The sequence below is a fragment of the Zalophus californianus genome, chromosome 5 (genome assembly GCF_009762305.2).
Source record: "Zalophus californianus isolate mZalCal1 chromosome 5, mZalCal1.pri.v2, whole genome shotgun sequence".
In the NCBI taxonomy this organism is placed as follows: Eukaryota; Metazoa; Chordata; class Mammalia; order Carnivora; family Otariidae; genus Zalophus; species Zalophus californianus.
The window spans coordinates 61,074,493-61,093,110 of record NC_045599.1 but is presented as its reverse complement, the minus strand read 5'-3'; the positions used below and the strand labels follow the sequence as shown (position 1 = coordinate 61,093,110).

The 18,618-nt window shown below is 35.4% G+C and overlaps 1 protein-coding gene across 1 annotated transcript in view; it reads right to left on the bottom strand.

Moving 5' to 3' along the window:
* MSH3 (mutS homolog 3) overlaps positions 1–18,618 on the bottom strand; it is a 190,470-nt gene that overhangs the window by 61,478 nt on the left and 110,374 nt on the right. The window contains 7 exon segments of the mRNA XM_027606118.2: positions 3,880–3,987; positions 9,951–10,067; positions 12,463–12,527; positions 18,063–18,083; positions 18,085–18,135; positions 18,137–18,222; positions 18,225–18,232. Coding sequence (XP_027461919.2) covers positions 3,880–3,987; positions 9,951–10,067; positions 12,463–12,527; positions 18,063–18,083; positions 18,085–18,135; positions 18,137–18,222; positions 18,225–18,232 — 456 coding nt within the window.

Genomic DNA, 18,618 nt, shown 5'->3' with positions numbered 1-18,618 from the left:
CATGATTTTTCATTTAAAAATATTCAGGTGGATTTTTCTTAACATATAGTATCCAATTTGGAAAGTATTTTGACATGTGAAATATTTCCTGAAGTTGTCTTCATGAAAGAATGTATCAGTTGGAACAATCCTACTGAGGACAAACAGGAAAGTTAGATAAAGTATAGAAAACAGTTACCTGATGGTACCTGATAACTAACAAGAAAGCAAGGAATTAGCTGGCTAGGACCTGGGGCAGGACAGAGACCCAGGGAGTGTGTCTGTGGTTCCCTAAGGGAACCACTAAGGGTGAGCACTATGAACAGCTTGGCTCTGGACTGAGACACCAATGGGCTGCACCCCAGGCAGAGAAACACATTTGAAGTAATAATGGCAGCCTTTGAATCCTTGAGTCACCTCAAGACCTGATACGGATTAAGTGATGCCAGATTATTATCAGGGTCTTAAGATGCCTGGTAGAAGCAAATGTGAATCTTTCAGGTGAAATATAATATCAAATTATTTCTATAATGATTCTGCAAATACAATGCCCATAATGTAATCAAAACCACCAGGAATTCAAAAAGATCTAAGAATGGAAATGAACAAAAACAACAATCAATAGAAACAGACCCACAAGAACTCCAGATATTTGAATTATGAGACACAGACTTTAAGATAACGATGCCTACCATGTTCAAAGAGATAAGATTGAGAACTGGCAGAGAACTAAAAATGATTTTTAAAGAATAAATTATGGGTATGAAAGATTCTAACAACCCTTAAGTTTAGATATTTCTATTAAAGACAAATAATTTTTGGGCGCCTGGGTGGCTCAGTTGGTTAAGCGACTGCCTTTGGCTCAGGTCATGATCCTGGAGTCCCGGGATCGAGTCCCGCATTGGGCTCCCTGCTCAGCAGGGAGTCTGCTTCTCCCTCTGATCCTCCTCTCTCTCGTGCTCTCTCTCTCTCTCTCAAATAAATAAATAAAATCTTAAAAAAAAGACAAATAATTTTTAAATATTCTTTTTTTTACTTAATTCTTCCTGATTTTTGAATAAATATCTTTGAATAATATTATCTGCTATTTACTAAGTTCTTATCTGTCTGGTTCTGCTTAGAAGTTTAATATAGCTTTATCTCATTTAATTTGTACAAGAACTCTGAGACGTAGGTACTCTGTTAATGCAGAAACTGAGGATCAGAGAGGTTAAGTAACTTGCTTAAGGTCAGCTGCCAAATAACCAAGCCTAGCCTGTCTGATCCAAAGTCTACACTCCGAAGGATATGACTAAAAAACAGTTCAAATTTTACTTGCAAATCAAGGGGTCTCTTAGTAAATGTACTGGAAAATGCCCAAATAAGCAGAAGTCCCAAAATGAAAAATTCAGGACCAAACTAGAATATTGTAGATACTCAAAATGTTTGTTAAATCTCTGATGAGTCTACAAATTAATCATAGTTTTATAGTGACGTAATAAGGGATGCATTTTCACTCCTCAGAGATTTTGCCAAAACTAGCTCTCAATAAAGAATACCTACAATTGTAAGATTTATCCCATTTACTAATTCATAACTTTACTTCTTACAATTTTATACATGAATACTTGAGATTTAAACAAGAGTACACAGCTAATTAGTGACAGAGGATGGGCTAGAACCAGACCTTCTGATATCAAAGCTAGATTCTGGTTATTATAACACCTTGAAAATTATGTATTACTTTAAATTACATATTATGTGTAATATATATGTATGTTTAGGCTTACAAATAGGTATATATGCACATACAGATATGAAAACTTAAATCTGATGTAATATAAACCATAAGCCCACAGACATGGTTCTTCTGTTCTTACTAGCTGCTGCAGCAGCAAATGGCAAAAGGCCACTTGAAGAAGTGCAGGAAGAAAGAAACCAGGCATCAGTATTTTTCAATGGAAAGAGCTTTGTGTGAAAACATCAAGTGCAGACTATAGCTGATCCTCTGCTTAATTCACAAATCCATTAGGAAAAATTAGCTTCACAAACCTTGTGCACCAAGAAAGAAGTCCTACTAAGATCACAGTACATAAGGAAGAAATCAAGTCAACGGAAGATAGACTCTTATTCTCCCAGAATTAGATTCAACTAGAGTTCATTTACAGATCTCATTTTCATGAATGATAAATTGCACAAAATTTTCAAAGTCCTCTGATGTGAAAAGAAACTGAGTAACAATAAAAATGCAAAGAGCCTATTTTATTTTATTTTTTTATTTATTTGACAGAGAGAGAGACACAGTGAGAGAGGGAACACAAGCAGAGGGAGTGGGGGAGGGAGAAGCAAGCAGGCTTCCCGCCAAGCAGGGAGCCTGATGTGGGGCTCCATCCCAGGACCCTGGGACCATGACCTGAGCTGAAGGCAGACGCTTAACGACTGAGCCACCCAGGCGCCCGTAAAGAGCCTATTTTAAACAAAACCGTTGTGCACAGTATAGTAGATCACTCCATACAGAAATGGGTAGCAAAACAAAATGAAACAAAACAGCAAAACTATGTACATTTTTATCTAAAACTGGGGTAGCCAATTCCTGCAACTCTTCTCCAATAAATAAATAAATGCTTTACAATAAACTATTTTTTAACATCCACTATGGGTATTATGCTAGTTATAAAGAGAACATTTAAATATTAAAAAAAAAATATTCGGCACAAACTAGAGAGAACATGAAAGAAGTATGAACAGCAGAAGATATCCTCTCAAACATAACAAACTCTGTATACCAAAGCACTGATAGGCAGTATCACTTCCATGTTTTCCTTTTAGACCTCATAATAAGCCAGTGAGTTAAATATTCCCTTAAATTTCCTTAAGTATATGAAAAAATAGGCTTTGTGCTACAGAGTGAATGTTTGTGTCCTCTCTCAAATTCATATGAAACCTAATGTGATGGTATTGGGGGTAAGGCCCTTGGAAAGTGATTAGTTCATAAGGGCAGAGCCCTCGTGAATGTGCTAGTGGTTTTATAAAAGAGCCCACAGAGAGCCAGACCCCAATTGGGCAAAGCTCTCCAGACCCACAGAGCCACCAGTACAAAATTCCAGCCTGGGAGAGCCACAGGGCATCAGCATCAGCAGATGTGGGACTACCAGAAAGCAGACCAGGCACAGAACATCAGCAGACCAGGCACAGGGCATCAGCAGACATGGGACTACAAGAAAGAACCACCTCAGGGGTGGGGCCCAGGCACAGGACCACCAAAGGAGCAATATAGCCTAGAGCTCTGGGGGCCCAACCTTGGCCCCACAAAGCTACGGGAACAGGACTGCTGCCCCAGTGGGTCTGGAAGGTGGGAATCCCCACCCAGTGGGCCTGGAAAGCAGAGAAATGAGCCAAAGATTTGGCTCAAGCCTAAGGTTTTAGACTTAATGAAGAGCAATTTGATAGCAATAGAGACACTGTCTCGAAATGGATGACACATTCAGTCTCATCCATATCTGATTTAGTTGGCATTTATATGAGACTTATAATTATAAAGTGAAATATATTACAAAGTGTTCAAGTCAAAGCTAACAAATGAAAGGATTATGGCTTTAAAAAAATGTCACCCACATAAACTTAAAAATTGAAACATATAACATTCACCTCTAGAGTTATTGTGAACATCTGCTTTTATTGTACTCAAAGACAGAGCAAGTAAGAAAGGAATTTGTTAATTTTAACTGACTGAACCACTCAGGCTTCCCCTAGGAATCTGTTAATTTTAAATCAAGCTATGTGTGTATGACATTCAGCTTTACCAAGAATCCAACATATCTGCATATTTTAATATTTTATAATAAAAATACTAAAAGTAATGGGATAATGCCATCTGATCTAAAGCACTGAAAAGGAGGGGGGAGTTAAAAAATACATTACCTGCAGTAATCTCCTTGCTTAGCGACCTTGGCTAGGGAGAAAATGCAGTCAACAGTTGCTAGGTGATGTACTGCTTTACACAGGGAGTGATAATGTTCACTGAAATTCCTACAGAAGCAACAACAAAAAGGTGAACACATTGATTTCTTAGATCTGTAAAAGCTGCAAAATACGCGATCGCTTTATTAGCTAAGATGAGCATAAAATAACCAGAGATACCTAACAGTTAAGAAACATGGAAATTACTCTGGACGACTTCTCAGTTTCATATAACTTGATTACTGAGGCTTCTTTTGTTTCATGTGGATAGAATTACATATATTTAAAATAGCTTCTATATAAAGATGTCTACTATTAATACTGTATTGCACATTTCATTTGACCATGACATGTCAACTTTAACATAATTAACACAAATATAGTGATCATTTTCATTCAGCTTAAGTTAACATGAACTACCCAGATGGGTCAGCTTGTCTTTGTGCTTCTCCTTCATAGCATCATCCAAACTAGGATTAATAGTTTCAGTATCTTTCTCTCACACTGAACTGGAAGGTTCTCAACGGTAGGGTCCATGTTCATCTGATTTTCCTATCATTATTAGCTCTAACATCTAGCCCATAACTTCGATATGCAGTAGACATTGTAATAAATTTCATTAAAAGCAAGCAAATAAAGTACTTTTTTCCAGTGATCTTCAGTTATCTTATTAATAATACATATATAAATTAAATTTTAGATTAATTTTAAAAAGATAATCATCAGTGCCTCAAATCTTTGGCTAATTAAATCGCTTGTGATCTAAAGGCTTAAAAGACTTTTATTGAAAGACTTATTCAGAAAAAATATAGGAATGTAGGTAAGCGCTTTCCTTTTTTTATTATTTAAATTGTTCCATTATTTCCTTTATTTTTTAGATTTATTTATTTTTGAGAGCGTGAGAGCACAAGCAGAAGGGGCAGGGAAGAGAGAGAATCTCAAGCAGACTCCCCGCTGAGCACGGAGCCTGACACAGATCTCATGACCCTGAGATCATGACCTGAGCCGAAACCAACAGTCAGACACCCAACCAACTGTGCCACCCAGGAGCCCCAAATTATTCCATTATTTCATATCACAGGTATCCCTTACATCCTTTCAAAGAAGATTCCCACCAAAATAGAATACTAGGCTGAATTCTTCTCTTAAAAATGATTTCTCTCTGGGCGCCTGGGTGGCTCAGTCATTAAGCGTCTGCCTTCAGCTCAGGTCATGATCCCAGGGTCCTGGGATCGAGTCCCGCATCGGGCTTCCTGCTTGGCAGGAAGCCTGCTTCTCCCTCTCCCACTCCCCCTGCTTGTGTTCCTGCTCTCACTCTCTCTCTCTCTCTGTCAAATAAATAAATAAAATCTTAAAAAAAAAATGATTTCTCTGTTGTATTATGGGTTTCAGAAACTTTGAGATTTAATCTGCTTCTTAAATTCAAAAGTTTTAGAATGCTTCCTAGCTTGAAAAGGATATCCAAACTAAGCTATTATGTGATCAGTTATTCCTATATTATCACTATCTTGATTTTTTAGAATCTGTAATATGATTTTTCTAGTAATATTACAAGGTATTCCATGCAAATGACTTTTTCCAGATAACAGAAGCAACATTTTAAGTACTTATTTTCATTTTTGTGTTAACGTTATGAATTGGAAAATATATTTATAGTATACTTTATACCTTTTTATCTGAATAGATAGAACATAATAAATATAATTTACTTATTTCTCACTGAATTAAGGTTCATCAAAACAAGCAAGAATCCCACTAACAGTGGTAAGAGTCTGTGCAAAATCCCAAACACAAAGGAGACTGGCATCAGAGAGACAATGCTCAGGTGCCACCTTAAAAATGACTCACTCCATTTTGAAGATACCACATGCTACATGGACCTAACACTTCTGAGTGACTGCCCAGTGATGATGCCTTGTCATTCCTGGTCTGACTTCAATTTTAGATCTGACCACTGGCTTATCTGTTGGACTGTGTTGCTTTCTGTCCCTGTTCTAATTACTGACCCATCTGGTCCTTCCAATCCTGGCACTCTGTTTTCTCAGAGTGGCCAAATTTGATGTCTCTCCTCTTGCCTCTCTGGAATATGAGTATCAAAGTGTCTTTGGCACTAAATAACTCTCATTTTTTCTTCACTCTCACTCCCCGCTTCTCAGCTCTTGTCCAGGCCACCAAGACCCTAATTAATTTGCTACTATCTAGGAGCCTTAGGTTGAGGGTAACTGTCCCTCATGATATTCTAGTGTCTGGGATTGAAATGAGTGACACAGCTCTCAGTGGGTACCATTTTGGTTAAAAAAATAAGAAAAAAGAAAAGGCAGAGAGAGATAGGGTAATTATTTTGATATAGACAATAATGTTCTTTTCTCATGTCAATTATATAAATAAGATGTGTGAATAAAATGAAACACTATCATAAACCTTTAACATCATCATCATAACCTAGGAAGTCTTGTTTGACTTCTTGATCTTTGTCCATTTGCTACACTTTCCCAAATTTCAAAAAGATTATCCATACCTAGAAAAATAACAAGCTAAAAAATGGGCAATTCAAATAACAATCTGATAAGACTGGGTTTATATCATAACAGGCAACTTTATCACTAAGCCACCAACCAACTTAAAGATGAAGCCAAAGTACTATGATTTAATCTCTGGTCAAAAGATATTGCCACATCCATAGGAAAAATAAAGATTAAGGTACTTGGGTCTAAAGCTGTTAGGACAGTCTACCATCAGATGTTGCCCAATGATATGTAAAATCAACAAAAAAGGAAAATATTTCATTTTTTATTTGCAAATTTATTTCTAAAATATTTAACTACTGCACAAGAGACATTATAATTCAATTTTTAAAAAATCTCCAATCGAGAAGATTATTCAACATCCACAGCCCATCTTCTAGGAATACAGATGAAGAGACACATTTTTTTCAAAGAAAATTCCATTTAGAGTTTCTTACAGCCTTGATTTCTTGCAATATTTTGATCAAAAGTAGTATGACTAATGTATAATGGTCAGTATCTCAATAAGAGACAAATACATGTGTATAGCTGGTATTCAATCCTCTGATGTCAGGTTCACTGAGGTTAATCATTTTTTAAAATGACATCATATTCATACCATCTGGCACCTTAATAAATATTGTACATTACAGTCAATGTTGTTCTCAAGTGGGGGCTCTAGCTGCAAAAGCTCTAGCAAAAATTCAGCCAATATTATTTTTTTAGATAAAACCATTAATGTATTTTTCTTATTCTGAAATTAATGTAAGTACATTAAAGACACTTTTGATATCATGTATTTGCAAAGTAAATTAAAATCTCCAGTAATCTCACCATCCAGAAATAATCAGTTAATATTTGAGGATATATATATGAAGACATTTCTCCAGAAAAGATATACAAATGACCAATAAGCATACTGATAATACAATAATGGAATATATACATTTAATCTTTTAAGATAAAAAGATTTAGGGGCACCCTGCGTGGCTTACTAGGTTGAGCATCCAACTCTTGGTTTCGGCTCAAGTCATGATCTCATGAGTCATGAGACCAAGCTCCAAACAGGGCTCCACACTCTGTGGGGAGTCTGCTCGGGGATTCTCTCCCTCTGCCCCTCCCCCACTTGCGCATGCATGCATGCATGCTCTCTAATAATCTTTTAAAAACAGATAAAAAGATCTGTATGCTGTGCATGTATGTGAATTTACACAGAACTGCATCATCCTTCAATACTGTTTTGCATTCTTTTTTCACTTAGCAATACAACATGAGTATCATATTCTTCGGTGATGTTGTATTTAATGTCACCTCACTCAAAGAGGTAGTAAGATGAAAGCTGAATTCTCCTGCGTTAATTTGGTAGAAGGCAAAGAGCTAATACAGGAAGAATGATACACAGAAATAATGGGGTGCTAGAACAGAACAGAGAAGGGACAAATCAAAGATACATTTCAAGGGGAAAAGAAAACAGGAATTTGATAAAAGATAAAGGGACAAAAAGAAGAAAGAATCAGGGACAATGCCAAAGTTTTCGGCCTGAGAGATCTGAACTTTATCTTTAGTCTAGAATAATGACAATGACTACATAAACCAGATCTGTAAAATCTTGTATACTATGAACAGAGCAAATATGTATCATGTCATCAAATCCCAGGACCCTAGAATGTGGCCCTTGAAGCTTGAAAGAACTAATTTTCATCCAATTTTCATGTCTCAGTGATACTTTTTTTTTTTTTTTAAGTAATCTCTGCATCCAGCATGGGGCTCAAACTCACAACCTCAAGATCAAGAGTCGCACGCTCTACCAACTGAGCCAGCCAGGCGCCTCTCAGTGATATTTCTAAGGGGAAAACCAGGAGAACTTGAGACTCAAGGGCCCTAAAGACCCTTAAAATGGGAAAGTGAAAGCAAATTGGAAAAGGAAATGAATATACCAAGTTTCTATCCCTGGGTCCAAGATTCTGAGTTAAGATAACCTCAGAAGATTCAGGATAAGTAAATTAGAATGTGTTTCTAATGCTCTAATTCAAGACTCCTCTGGGCAAAAAAATGGTACCAACTACCTTTTAAGAACTGTTACTTAATATCTTTGTGCACCCTGCATTGAACCTTGGCTCCAACCCAATGTAGGCAACTTACTTCTTATTTCTGCATCTCAATTTATTCATTTGTCAATTGGGGGTGATAATATTTCAGTCACAAAGATCTTGTGAGAAATAATGACCTAATATACCTAAAGGGCTTAGATGAATGGCTCATAGCTAAGGACTCATGAAAGTCAACTGTATACCTCTCTTCCCAACTTCAGTCCAGCAATAGCTTGAAATCAACCACAGGAGTATTTACACTATAGAAACCAGCAAATGCCACAGACACTACTATTCTTCCAAAGAACTGGCTGTTAATGTCTTATTTACCAGTACACCACTGACTTAAACCTGTCAATATGAACATATAACTATTAATAAGTCCAGATATGAAACATTCTTTGAGGCAATGGCAAGGATTCTTCAAAAAAAAAAAAAAAAAACTCACAAAAAAGCAAAAAAGGTGGAGTGCCTGGGTGGCTCAGTTAGTTAAATGTCTGCCCTCGGCTCAATTCATGATCCCAGAGTCCTGGGATCGAGTCAGGCTCCCTGCTCAATGTGGAGTCTGCTTCTCCCTCTGCATCTTCCCCTGCTCATGCTCCCTCTCTCTCTCTCAAATAAATAAAATCTTAAAAAAAAAAAAAAAAACCAAAAAGGTGAGGGACTATTCTAGATTCAACTACAAAAGAAACATAACAAAATGTAACATGTGAAAGCTGAATAGAGCTTTCATTTAAAAATGAGGGGGCAGAATTAGAGAAACTCAATATTCCTTAAATTAATAGTTTTTCTTAGATGTGATAATGGCCTTAAGATTATATAGTAGAATGTCCTTAGTTTTAGATGTATGCTTAATTAAGTATTTAGGGGTGAAGTGTTATAATGTCTAAATCGTACTTTCAAAAGGTTCAGGAAAAAAGTATATGAGAGAGATAAAACAAATGTGGCGAAATGTTAACACTTGATAAATCTAGATGAAGAGTATATCGGTATTTATTTCAAATTTCCCAGATTTAAAATTCTTTAAAATAAAAAGTTAGGAAGAAAATATTCAGGATGTAAAAAAATAAGAAAAAAATTAAATGGAGATAATAAAAACAAAGCAACTAACCCATTCTTTTCCAACTCTGAAAACGTTAGAGCCTTTTTATAAGAAAAGTAAAGGAAGTCCAAGGTGGCATTTCAAAAAGGGACTCTACCAAACATCCTTAGCAACTAAATATTAGTACAGTAACAATAAAGTATATTTAGGTCTCTCGTTAAAGACTAAGATGAGCTTACATTTCAATGGATTAAAAATAAAATCAGAGAACACATGTACTCAACTATTTTATGGCAGGTCACAAGCAGTAATCTCTACTTTTCTTTTTGATGGAAAGATTTTCCGGTCTATTTCTCATAGCAAAAAGTCAGATTATATTTTTCATTGTAAACTCACTCTAGAAAATCAAGCCATTCAGCACTGCAGTCAAGGACTAGCTGCTCCCGGAGCTGATTCAGATGTCTGTAATTTTCTACAATAAAAGGAGAGTGAAAACGGCTCACAGCTTTTGTGCTAGAAGAGGGAAAGAAACATAAATAGGAAATCAAGGTTACTAAGAAATCACTAATGCCATCACTTCAGAAAATTAAAGTAGTTATTTATTGTTCTCTGATGAACCTTGAAAGTAAATATCTGTAAACAGAGAACATTCTTTTAATTATGGTGCTGAACTCTATTGATTCCAAAGATCTCTGTTGTAAATAAAGTACTTGGAGTTCACAGGACTTTGTTCACAAGCTCTAAAATGCGTTTTAAATTATATCCATATGGCAAAGTCAAAGTTTAGAATTTCCATTTCATAAGCAGAAAGCTTTTTTCTTTAAATTACACTAAATGAAAATGCTTGCTTATTAAAAGATCAGAAGCAAGTAAGTCCTGACAAAGCTGGATACATGGATGAAAGTCCTATTATTCTTTATGTTTGATACTTTTCTGTATAATTAATGTATTTCAGTGAAAAAAGAAAAATATAAAGAATTACAAAGAATAGCAATGCATTAATTCAGGAGGCAGTCAAAGAAGAGGAATGTTTCATGATCTAACTGTAGATTCACAGTGGCCCCAGATGGGAAGAAATATGACATGCTCCTCTTGTGGGCTTGTGTATCATCTGTTTCTTCATCGAGAAGCTGTAGAGCCGAAAAGGGGATGCCATGGGTTCCCAGTTAAAAAATCTGGGCCAAGGCTTTATCTCTAACCACTGACTTGCTACCTATGTAACCTTAGGCAAATATAAGTGACCTTCTCTAAACATTCCTTTCCTCATCTATAAAATGGGAATAATGATAGTATCTACATCATAGGTACTGTTGAGAGGATAAGATAGTGATTAGCACAGTACCTATGTCCTATGTCATTAGTACCCAATGTTAGGAGTTGTTCTGTGGAGGTGGTGATTGCTACTGCTGTTGATGTTACTATTATGATTGCACTTATGAGAAGAGAAGATCAGGACTGAGTGATACACAGGTGATGACAGAGTGTAATTACTGTTCTTTGTTTGCTCCCCAACTCCTGTCACAATTAGGTTTAATTTGGCCAGTTATTGGACCAGGGGTGAGCCTTTCATATTCAAATTCTGACTAATATTCTAACCTATCCCTGTCAAGGTCCCAGTAGTCAAACGACATATAAAAATAACAGTGAACCTCCCCAAAGCCATCTTATTTATTCATTCAATTTACATCATTGAATGTTCAAAAGATGCTGGCACTGATTTATGCCTTCCGTGTTGCTTCTGAAATGTCATGTAGATTTCTAGGCCAACATATTTATCATAGCTTTCTCTTGTGATAAAATTCATTTAGTGAAACATTTCAATTTCTTAGAGAATTAGATATACAATTTTCAATAATTTCTCTTCGTAAAACATATTTCAATTCATGAGCTGTAGGGTAGGACAAAAGTAGATAATGGAAAGAAAGCTCGTGAAGAGAGAAAACAGCCCCTAAAATCAACAATACTCAAATCTCACCTACAGCTTCTAGTAACACAGGAGAAAAAAAAAACCAAATAAAACAATGGTAACAGAGCTAAAGAAACCGATGACTGTGCATTCAGAATCCTTTGATAATGGCAATGGATACTAGTTTTTTTCTTTTAATTAAATAATAATCATTCACAGATGTTAAAATTTTCTTTTATCCTTAACGGAGTTCCTTCATATAAACACCAGCTACTATACTAGTCCCTCTTCTGCTCACTTAGGCAAATGTAACATTTTCATCTCAAGTTCATGCAAGCGTATTAATAACAGAAGCAATAAATACTTCACAAAGAATATTACTCACAGGAGTATATACTTCACTAATACCACTTCTTTATATGAGTCCCCTTTGGGGGATTAATGCCTAATCAAGGAGAAAAGGCAGTCTCAATGTGGTTCTCTAATTCTGTTTTTGATTAATTTGTTTTCATCAATTCATGAATAACTTACAAAAAAGAAGCCATAAAGAACTGTTATAATTATGTGCACTGTAAAGCATCAAGAATAAAGAAATGCAGAGCTCAGTGAGGTAGAAAATGAAATTTCATCTTCCTAAAAGAAATTTCAGGTATACCACTCATCAGGAATTTCAAGCAATCAAATTAATCTTATTACTGAAGATAACCCAATATTTTTTTTCGTGTGTTTAGCGTATACTCTGAGGTGTAAGAATAAAATGGTAATTTACAAAACAGGAAAACAAATGTATACAAGTAAGATACTCTTTGGAAAAAATATTTTTAAATCAATGATAAAAAGAATTTAAAATAATTATTTCTTTGGTTAAAAGTTCCACAAGAAAACCAAAGGGAAAGAATTACTTTTTATGTCAAGGATGTGGTTATCTTCATTCCAGTAGTATACAGGTATACACATGTCATAATTCACATTAATAAGAAAAAAATGTAATTTTAAACCCACCTTCCAACCTTAACCCAATCAGTTGGTATACAAGATACAGCAGAATTCTTTACTTCAATCATAAACTAAAAGAAATACAAATAAAAATTAGATATTTAAATGATTAACCATTATTAAAGCTTCCTCAAAATTGTGCAATAAATTTAGTAAATACTATTCTAAACATTCAAAATAAATCCAGTATTGTGAAGAGGAAAGTTCAAATATGTCCATACAACCGAATATCATTAATTAGGGTTGCCATACTTGGGATAAAGTACAATATGTATTGATCAAAAGTTTGTAATAAGCGTGTAACTTGGCACTTTAATGTTTATAACATTGTCATGTGCACTACGTGTGGTGATTTTTCTTTTTTTAATGGCCTCTTTCATTTATTAGTACCAATTAAGAATTCTATTATACTCAGTAATAAGACTGAAGTTCTTACAAAGTACATACAATTTTAAAAAATCAATTACGATGTGCTATACCAGTTTCAGACATGGTCCATCCCCTATTCTGAACAGAAGAGGATTTATTGTCATAGTTTTTATCCAAAGAGCCCAAGTGCTCTAAGAATATCCTCATGAAAAAGCACTGATTTCTTCAGCTATTAAGGAAGAAGAGATTTCTTCCCATGAGTGTTTTAAGTTTTCACTCATATGAACCATTTCTTTATAGCGCTGTGTTCTGCAAGCAAGCTTTTCTGAAATCAATCAGGAAGCAAGTGAAATAAACTTCTTCTATCATGCCTTTCCTTTTCAGCATTAGTGGTGTATCATCTCTTCCTCCGCTCACTCTCCTGTATTACTGTAATAAAATTCAGTGTTTTATTTAAATGAATACACACAAACACTTATTTTATACAGGAGGAAACCAGAAGCTCTGTGGCTACCACTAATTTTGAGATGGAACAGGAAACTTTTTTACATATACCAGTTTTATAACATTTCTGGCATTTATAATATGCATATTATCAATAATACTGGCCTATCTTTGATTTTATTTTTCTATATAGTTTTTACATTAATTATAATACAGATATTATTTGTTAATTTTAAGAATTTTGTGACTAAGGATGTCTTCCTAGACAGACAGAAATTAATACAATTTCAAATCTGCTACACCCAGTTAAACAGTGAAGAGTCGAAAGTCTAAAAAAAGTTCCCTTCGGCTACAAAGAGTAACTGAGGAAAAAAACCCACAAAATAAATATCATTGACAAGAAAGAAAAGCACATTAAGACCATGCTAAAAAATGCTGCTTACATATATTCATAAATGTCCTACAAGTAAAGCATATTGATCTTTTTATAAAATAATTCTGAGAAGAGCTATGCCTGCAGCAAACAGCAAAATTCAGGGCCACAGCGGCTCACTAATACTTGGAAAGGACACATCTAGATCCATAAAAACACAGAGCTCCACAAAAGTTACCGTGTAAGGGAAGGTGGAAATTTTGAAAAAGCAGCTAAAACTGCCTCAGTGAGATCAGTGCGCAGCCAGATAGGCTGGCTTACTTAAGTAACGTGCCGTAACACTGCAGCACGGGGCACTGGATTCAAATTTGTACCTTATACACGTCACAGATAGATTCTAAGCATGGCCCCTTTAGAGCGGGCTGGCAACAGTTTGGACCGTAATGGTTCAATCTGTAAGTATCAAGGGACTACTCTAAGGACCACAGCTCCTCAAACAAGCCATATGCAGAGCCAATACTCGATGGGAAAGAGGGTGAGAGTTGGGAAGGCCCACACGGACCTCCGGCTCGTTACACCCCCGGGCGTTACTTCTTCGACTTCGTGCTGGTCCTGCGGGTCCTCTTCTCAGCTGGGGTCTCTCTTGAGAATTGTCATCCACCAGCGGGTTTTTTTTCTCTTCTACACTGCCTAACGAATAGGAAATTTTCTCTCTGCTTCTTTTCACAAACATTCTAAGAATGAGCAGACAAGGCCTTTAAAAAATTTTATTGCTACAGAAAAGGAAACTAAAACTGGAAATTAACATGTATTTCAGAAACCTTAGAAAATTCTCACAAGTACCTTTCCCTACTCTACAGTTCCTGACTTTGTTTCTAGGTGTTGATGCAAGACGGATGCCTTGATTTGTTCTAGTAATTTCTCACATACTCCTGGGATCCAATTCTGTCCTGGTTAAACGTCAGATATTGTTACTCAAACTACAGGCTGTCATAGCACTGGGCTTGCATCGTTGCTAAGTTTGCTAAATTCACTCCAGAAACCGCTCTCTGTTTTCTCCATACCACACTTAACCCATTCCTACTCTCCCTCTTTTCTTTCTTCTCTCTCAAGAATTCTCAAGTATTTTTTCTTTAGAAGTAAGATGTCACAGAGAATGCTTTTCACATCTTAAACACACTAAGCAGAATTCGGATATGCTGCATGCTGTGAATTAATAAAAATTTTTTCTAAAGATTTTCCCCCAATATTCTTCCCTTTTCCTTAAGAATACTACTACTTACCAATACTGCCCTAAATCTAAATATCACCCTATATCCACTCCATATTTGATTCAATTAAAAGATGATTATATACACAAACTATGAGAAAAACTATCACAGAAGCAGTGGGCTAAGTTTCTGCTTTCATTACTTTCTTACAAATACTTTCAGAGTCAGAGATTATATAGTCAATAAGGCTTATAGTATTCTAATGAATACATAAAAACTGAGAACAGAGGTGAAAAAGGAAAGTTGTCAAAAGTATCACTGGCTTGACAATCTACTTATTTTTCCCAATAACAAAATCCATGTACTACATGGGGCTGCTAAAACAGGTTTTTAAAAAATTATTACAAAGTTATAAAAACAGAAGGGTATAAAATAAGAAGCACACACAAAGTAAGGGTTTTCCTGCCTTCCTCTCTCATTTCTCAGAGGTAATCATATTTGATGGAGTCTGTTCTTGATACTGTATCTTTAAATAATTTGCTGATACCATTAGTATAATTTTTTAAAAGAGAATTTGACTATAACAATGCTGAATATCTAGAATTCATTTGTTGTTTGAATAGAATCACTAGTTCTCAAAAAAATGTTGTAAAAGTGATTCTGAATCGATATACTATTCAATTTCTATAGGTTTTTAAAAACCGGTAAGAATTCATCCCACAGTTAATAACTAAGAAATTTCTTGCCTCAACCTCATCACCTTAACCTAATAAAGGTTAAATAAAGAATAAGATAATTTACCTCCCTAATTAGTTGTAACCCAATTATTTCATCTCCATACCTGTGCACTTTCTTGAACTTCACTGCCACACTGATTTAAAAAAGAAAAAAAAAAAAAACTACTCTACTATCCCTTATGAATTCCTGATCAGTTTTCCCATTTTTACTGTAAAACTACCAGCTGGATCCAGGACTGTCTTCCCAAGACTTAAGCTTTATTTCAGTTTACATAGTATGAGCTCTAAAAATGTCTGGGTTTCATAAATAAAACCCAAGATGTTAATAATCCTTGTGTTAATATTTGTAAGTAGAGTGAAATAAGGAACTGGTCGAAAGACTGGAGTCAGGCAGGACTGGGCTTCTGATTTAGGTAACTTACCTAACTATTCCAACCCTCAGTTATTCTTCACTACAAAATGGAATAACCCCTTAAAATCTGTGTTATTACAAATGTTAAATAATATACATACAGCGCTTAGCACCATTCTGATCAAGTGCTTGACAAATGGTAACTATATTAGTAGTAGTAGTATATGAATAAATTACATAGGGCTTAATGTATGATTAAAAAGCACTTTCATGTATTTTAACTCAATTGGTCTTTGGAGTAGTCTCACGACACAGGTGATTCTGCCTTGGTCACATAGCATGAAAGGGGCAAGTGGCACTTCACACCAGCTTTTTCTACTGTCATACAGGTAACTGCCTTTCTACTACATATCTTTTATTAATATTATTAAGCATTTTTGATCATCTCATTTTCAACAAATAGCCCAGATACTGGCACTAAGGTCACTTGTTTTGGTTTGCAAGGTCCTGACAGCATAGTGAACGAACTGATGCAATTAAATATTTGCTGGTGGGGGGGGGCACTAAGTATAAATATTGTCACATATTTTTCTGTTATATAGACTTCTAGGTGGAATACACTGTGAAACATCTGCCTGAGGCAAAAGATTTGAGTCCAAAAGATAGACTGACTTAATCAATGGTCTATTACATGGGCACCAAGAATAATAAATCTTTTAATAGGGGCCCCTGGGTGGCTCAGTCGTTAAGCATCTGCCTTCGGCTCAGGTCATGGTCCCAGGGTCTGGGATCAAGCCCCACATCGGGCTCCCTGCTCGGCGGGAAGCCTGCTTCTCCCTCACCACTCCCCCTGCTTGTATTCCTTCTCTTGCTGTGTGTCTCTCTCTCTCTGTCAAATAAATAAATAAGTTTTATAAATAAATAAATAAATATTTTAATAAAGATTATAATCTGTAGGGTTTCTTATTTCAAATAATTATAGAAATCAGCAGTCTTTGGACTAAATATATAAAGTAAATACAAATGTTTAAAAATTTTATTTGAAATTAAGCTCTTCCCACTAGAAAAATATCTGCTTTTTAAAATCCTGAATAAAATGTCCATCCATCCTATGAAAATTATTCACAAATCTCCTAATTTGCTATTTTAACGAAGTAGAATTCCTCAAATTCCCTCAGTTAGGCTCTCTCTATTTTATTTTTTTTTAAGATTTTATTTATTTATTTATTTGAGAGAGCGAGAATGAGAGAGAGAGAGAGCACATGAGATGGGGGAGGGTCAGAGGGAGAAGCCGACTCCCCGCTGAGCAGGGAGCCCAATGCGGGACTCGATCCCGGGACTCCAGGATCATGACCTGAGCGAAGGCAGTCGTTTAACTAACCGAGCACCCAGGTGCCCAGGCTCTCTATATTTTATTAAACATAAGATATAGAAGTAGCATGCCTCAACACTCAGAATATCTAAGACCAAGGGATACAACCACATTAAAAAAGCATACTCCTTCCTGATTCTCACCCAGATATTAATAATATCAAACTTTTAAACTGAAGTATGCATACCAAAAAACACATTCTGAACAGCACTTACATCAGCTCATGGACTCACTAATTATAGGTTTTTGCTACAGTTTTGTTTTTTTTGGTTTTTTTTTTTCTTGCTAATTTGTTCTCTAGCAGCTATTACTACTAACTTCAGAAGAAACCCCTGCCTTTTTAATCACTGTGTGACCCAACCAACCAGGTGGTTCACTTCTATCATTTCATTACTCTGCTGGCCAGAGATAAAGACTCACTCTTCTTCTCCTGGATTTAGGGTAAATGAATCCTATAAGTTATATTAACAAGAGTCATATTTCTATAATATAATTTCAACAAATAATATTTAAAAACATGTAACATTAAGTTGCATTATTTTACCAAGAGAGTAAAGTAATAAACACACAAAAAACTGTTCCTAAAACTAATTCTTACCAACACAAAGTATTACATATATTTCCAAGGAACAAAGAGAAAATCTGAAAACAAACATTCTTCCTATCCTTGGATTTTTGTTTACAATTTTAAACTAGGCCTTTCTACTTGAGATAAACACATGCAAAATAAAAGTATGTCTGACATTACCTCCTGTCCTGACACTGTTACCATATTGTACAGAAGGATTTTTTAGTATTTTTCGTATTTCTTGTAAATGTATTTTGGATCTTGTCAGTAGCTTCTTGAATTTAATCCTTCCTCTTTTTTATTAAAGGGAAGCCAGTAAGGTCTTTGAATAAATCAGTTTATTCCCAGTTCTAATAAAATGAAAAAAAAATGCAAATACATATATTGAGGCATACTACCTATACCAGTTATCAATTATTTTTCACAGCATGATAAAATACCAAAGGGTTGGGAATCAGGAAAGCAATGGTTACTATCCCAGCTCTGTCACTAAGTATTTATGGGTTGGTTTCTTAATTTCTTTGAATATAGACAAAATTATCCTAACATCCTTTTCATTTTGCAAGTTCATGATTCCCATGGTGAAAATGAGAGATAAAATTAAATATGTGTGTTCACCTATGCAGAAATAAACACGAATGTAAATACTATCTTTCTCCCCTTTTATACAGAGTTCTTCATGGATGAACCTGTAAAATGACTACCTTGTAAAGGAAAACTTTGCTTCTGTGGTTTC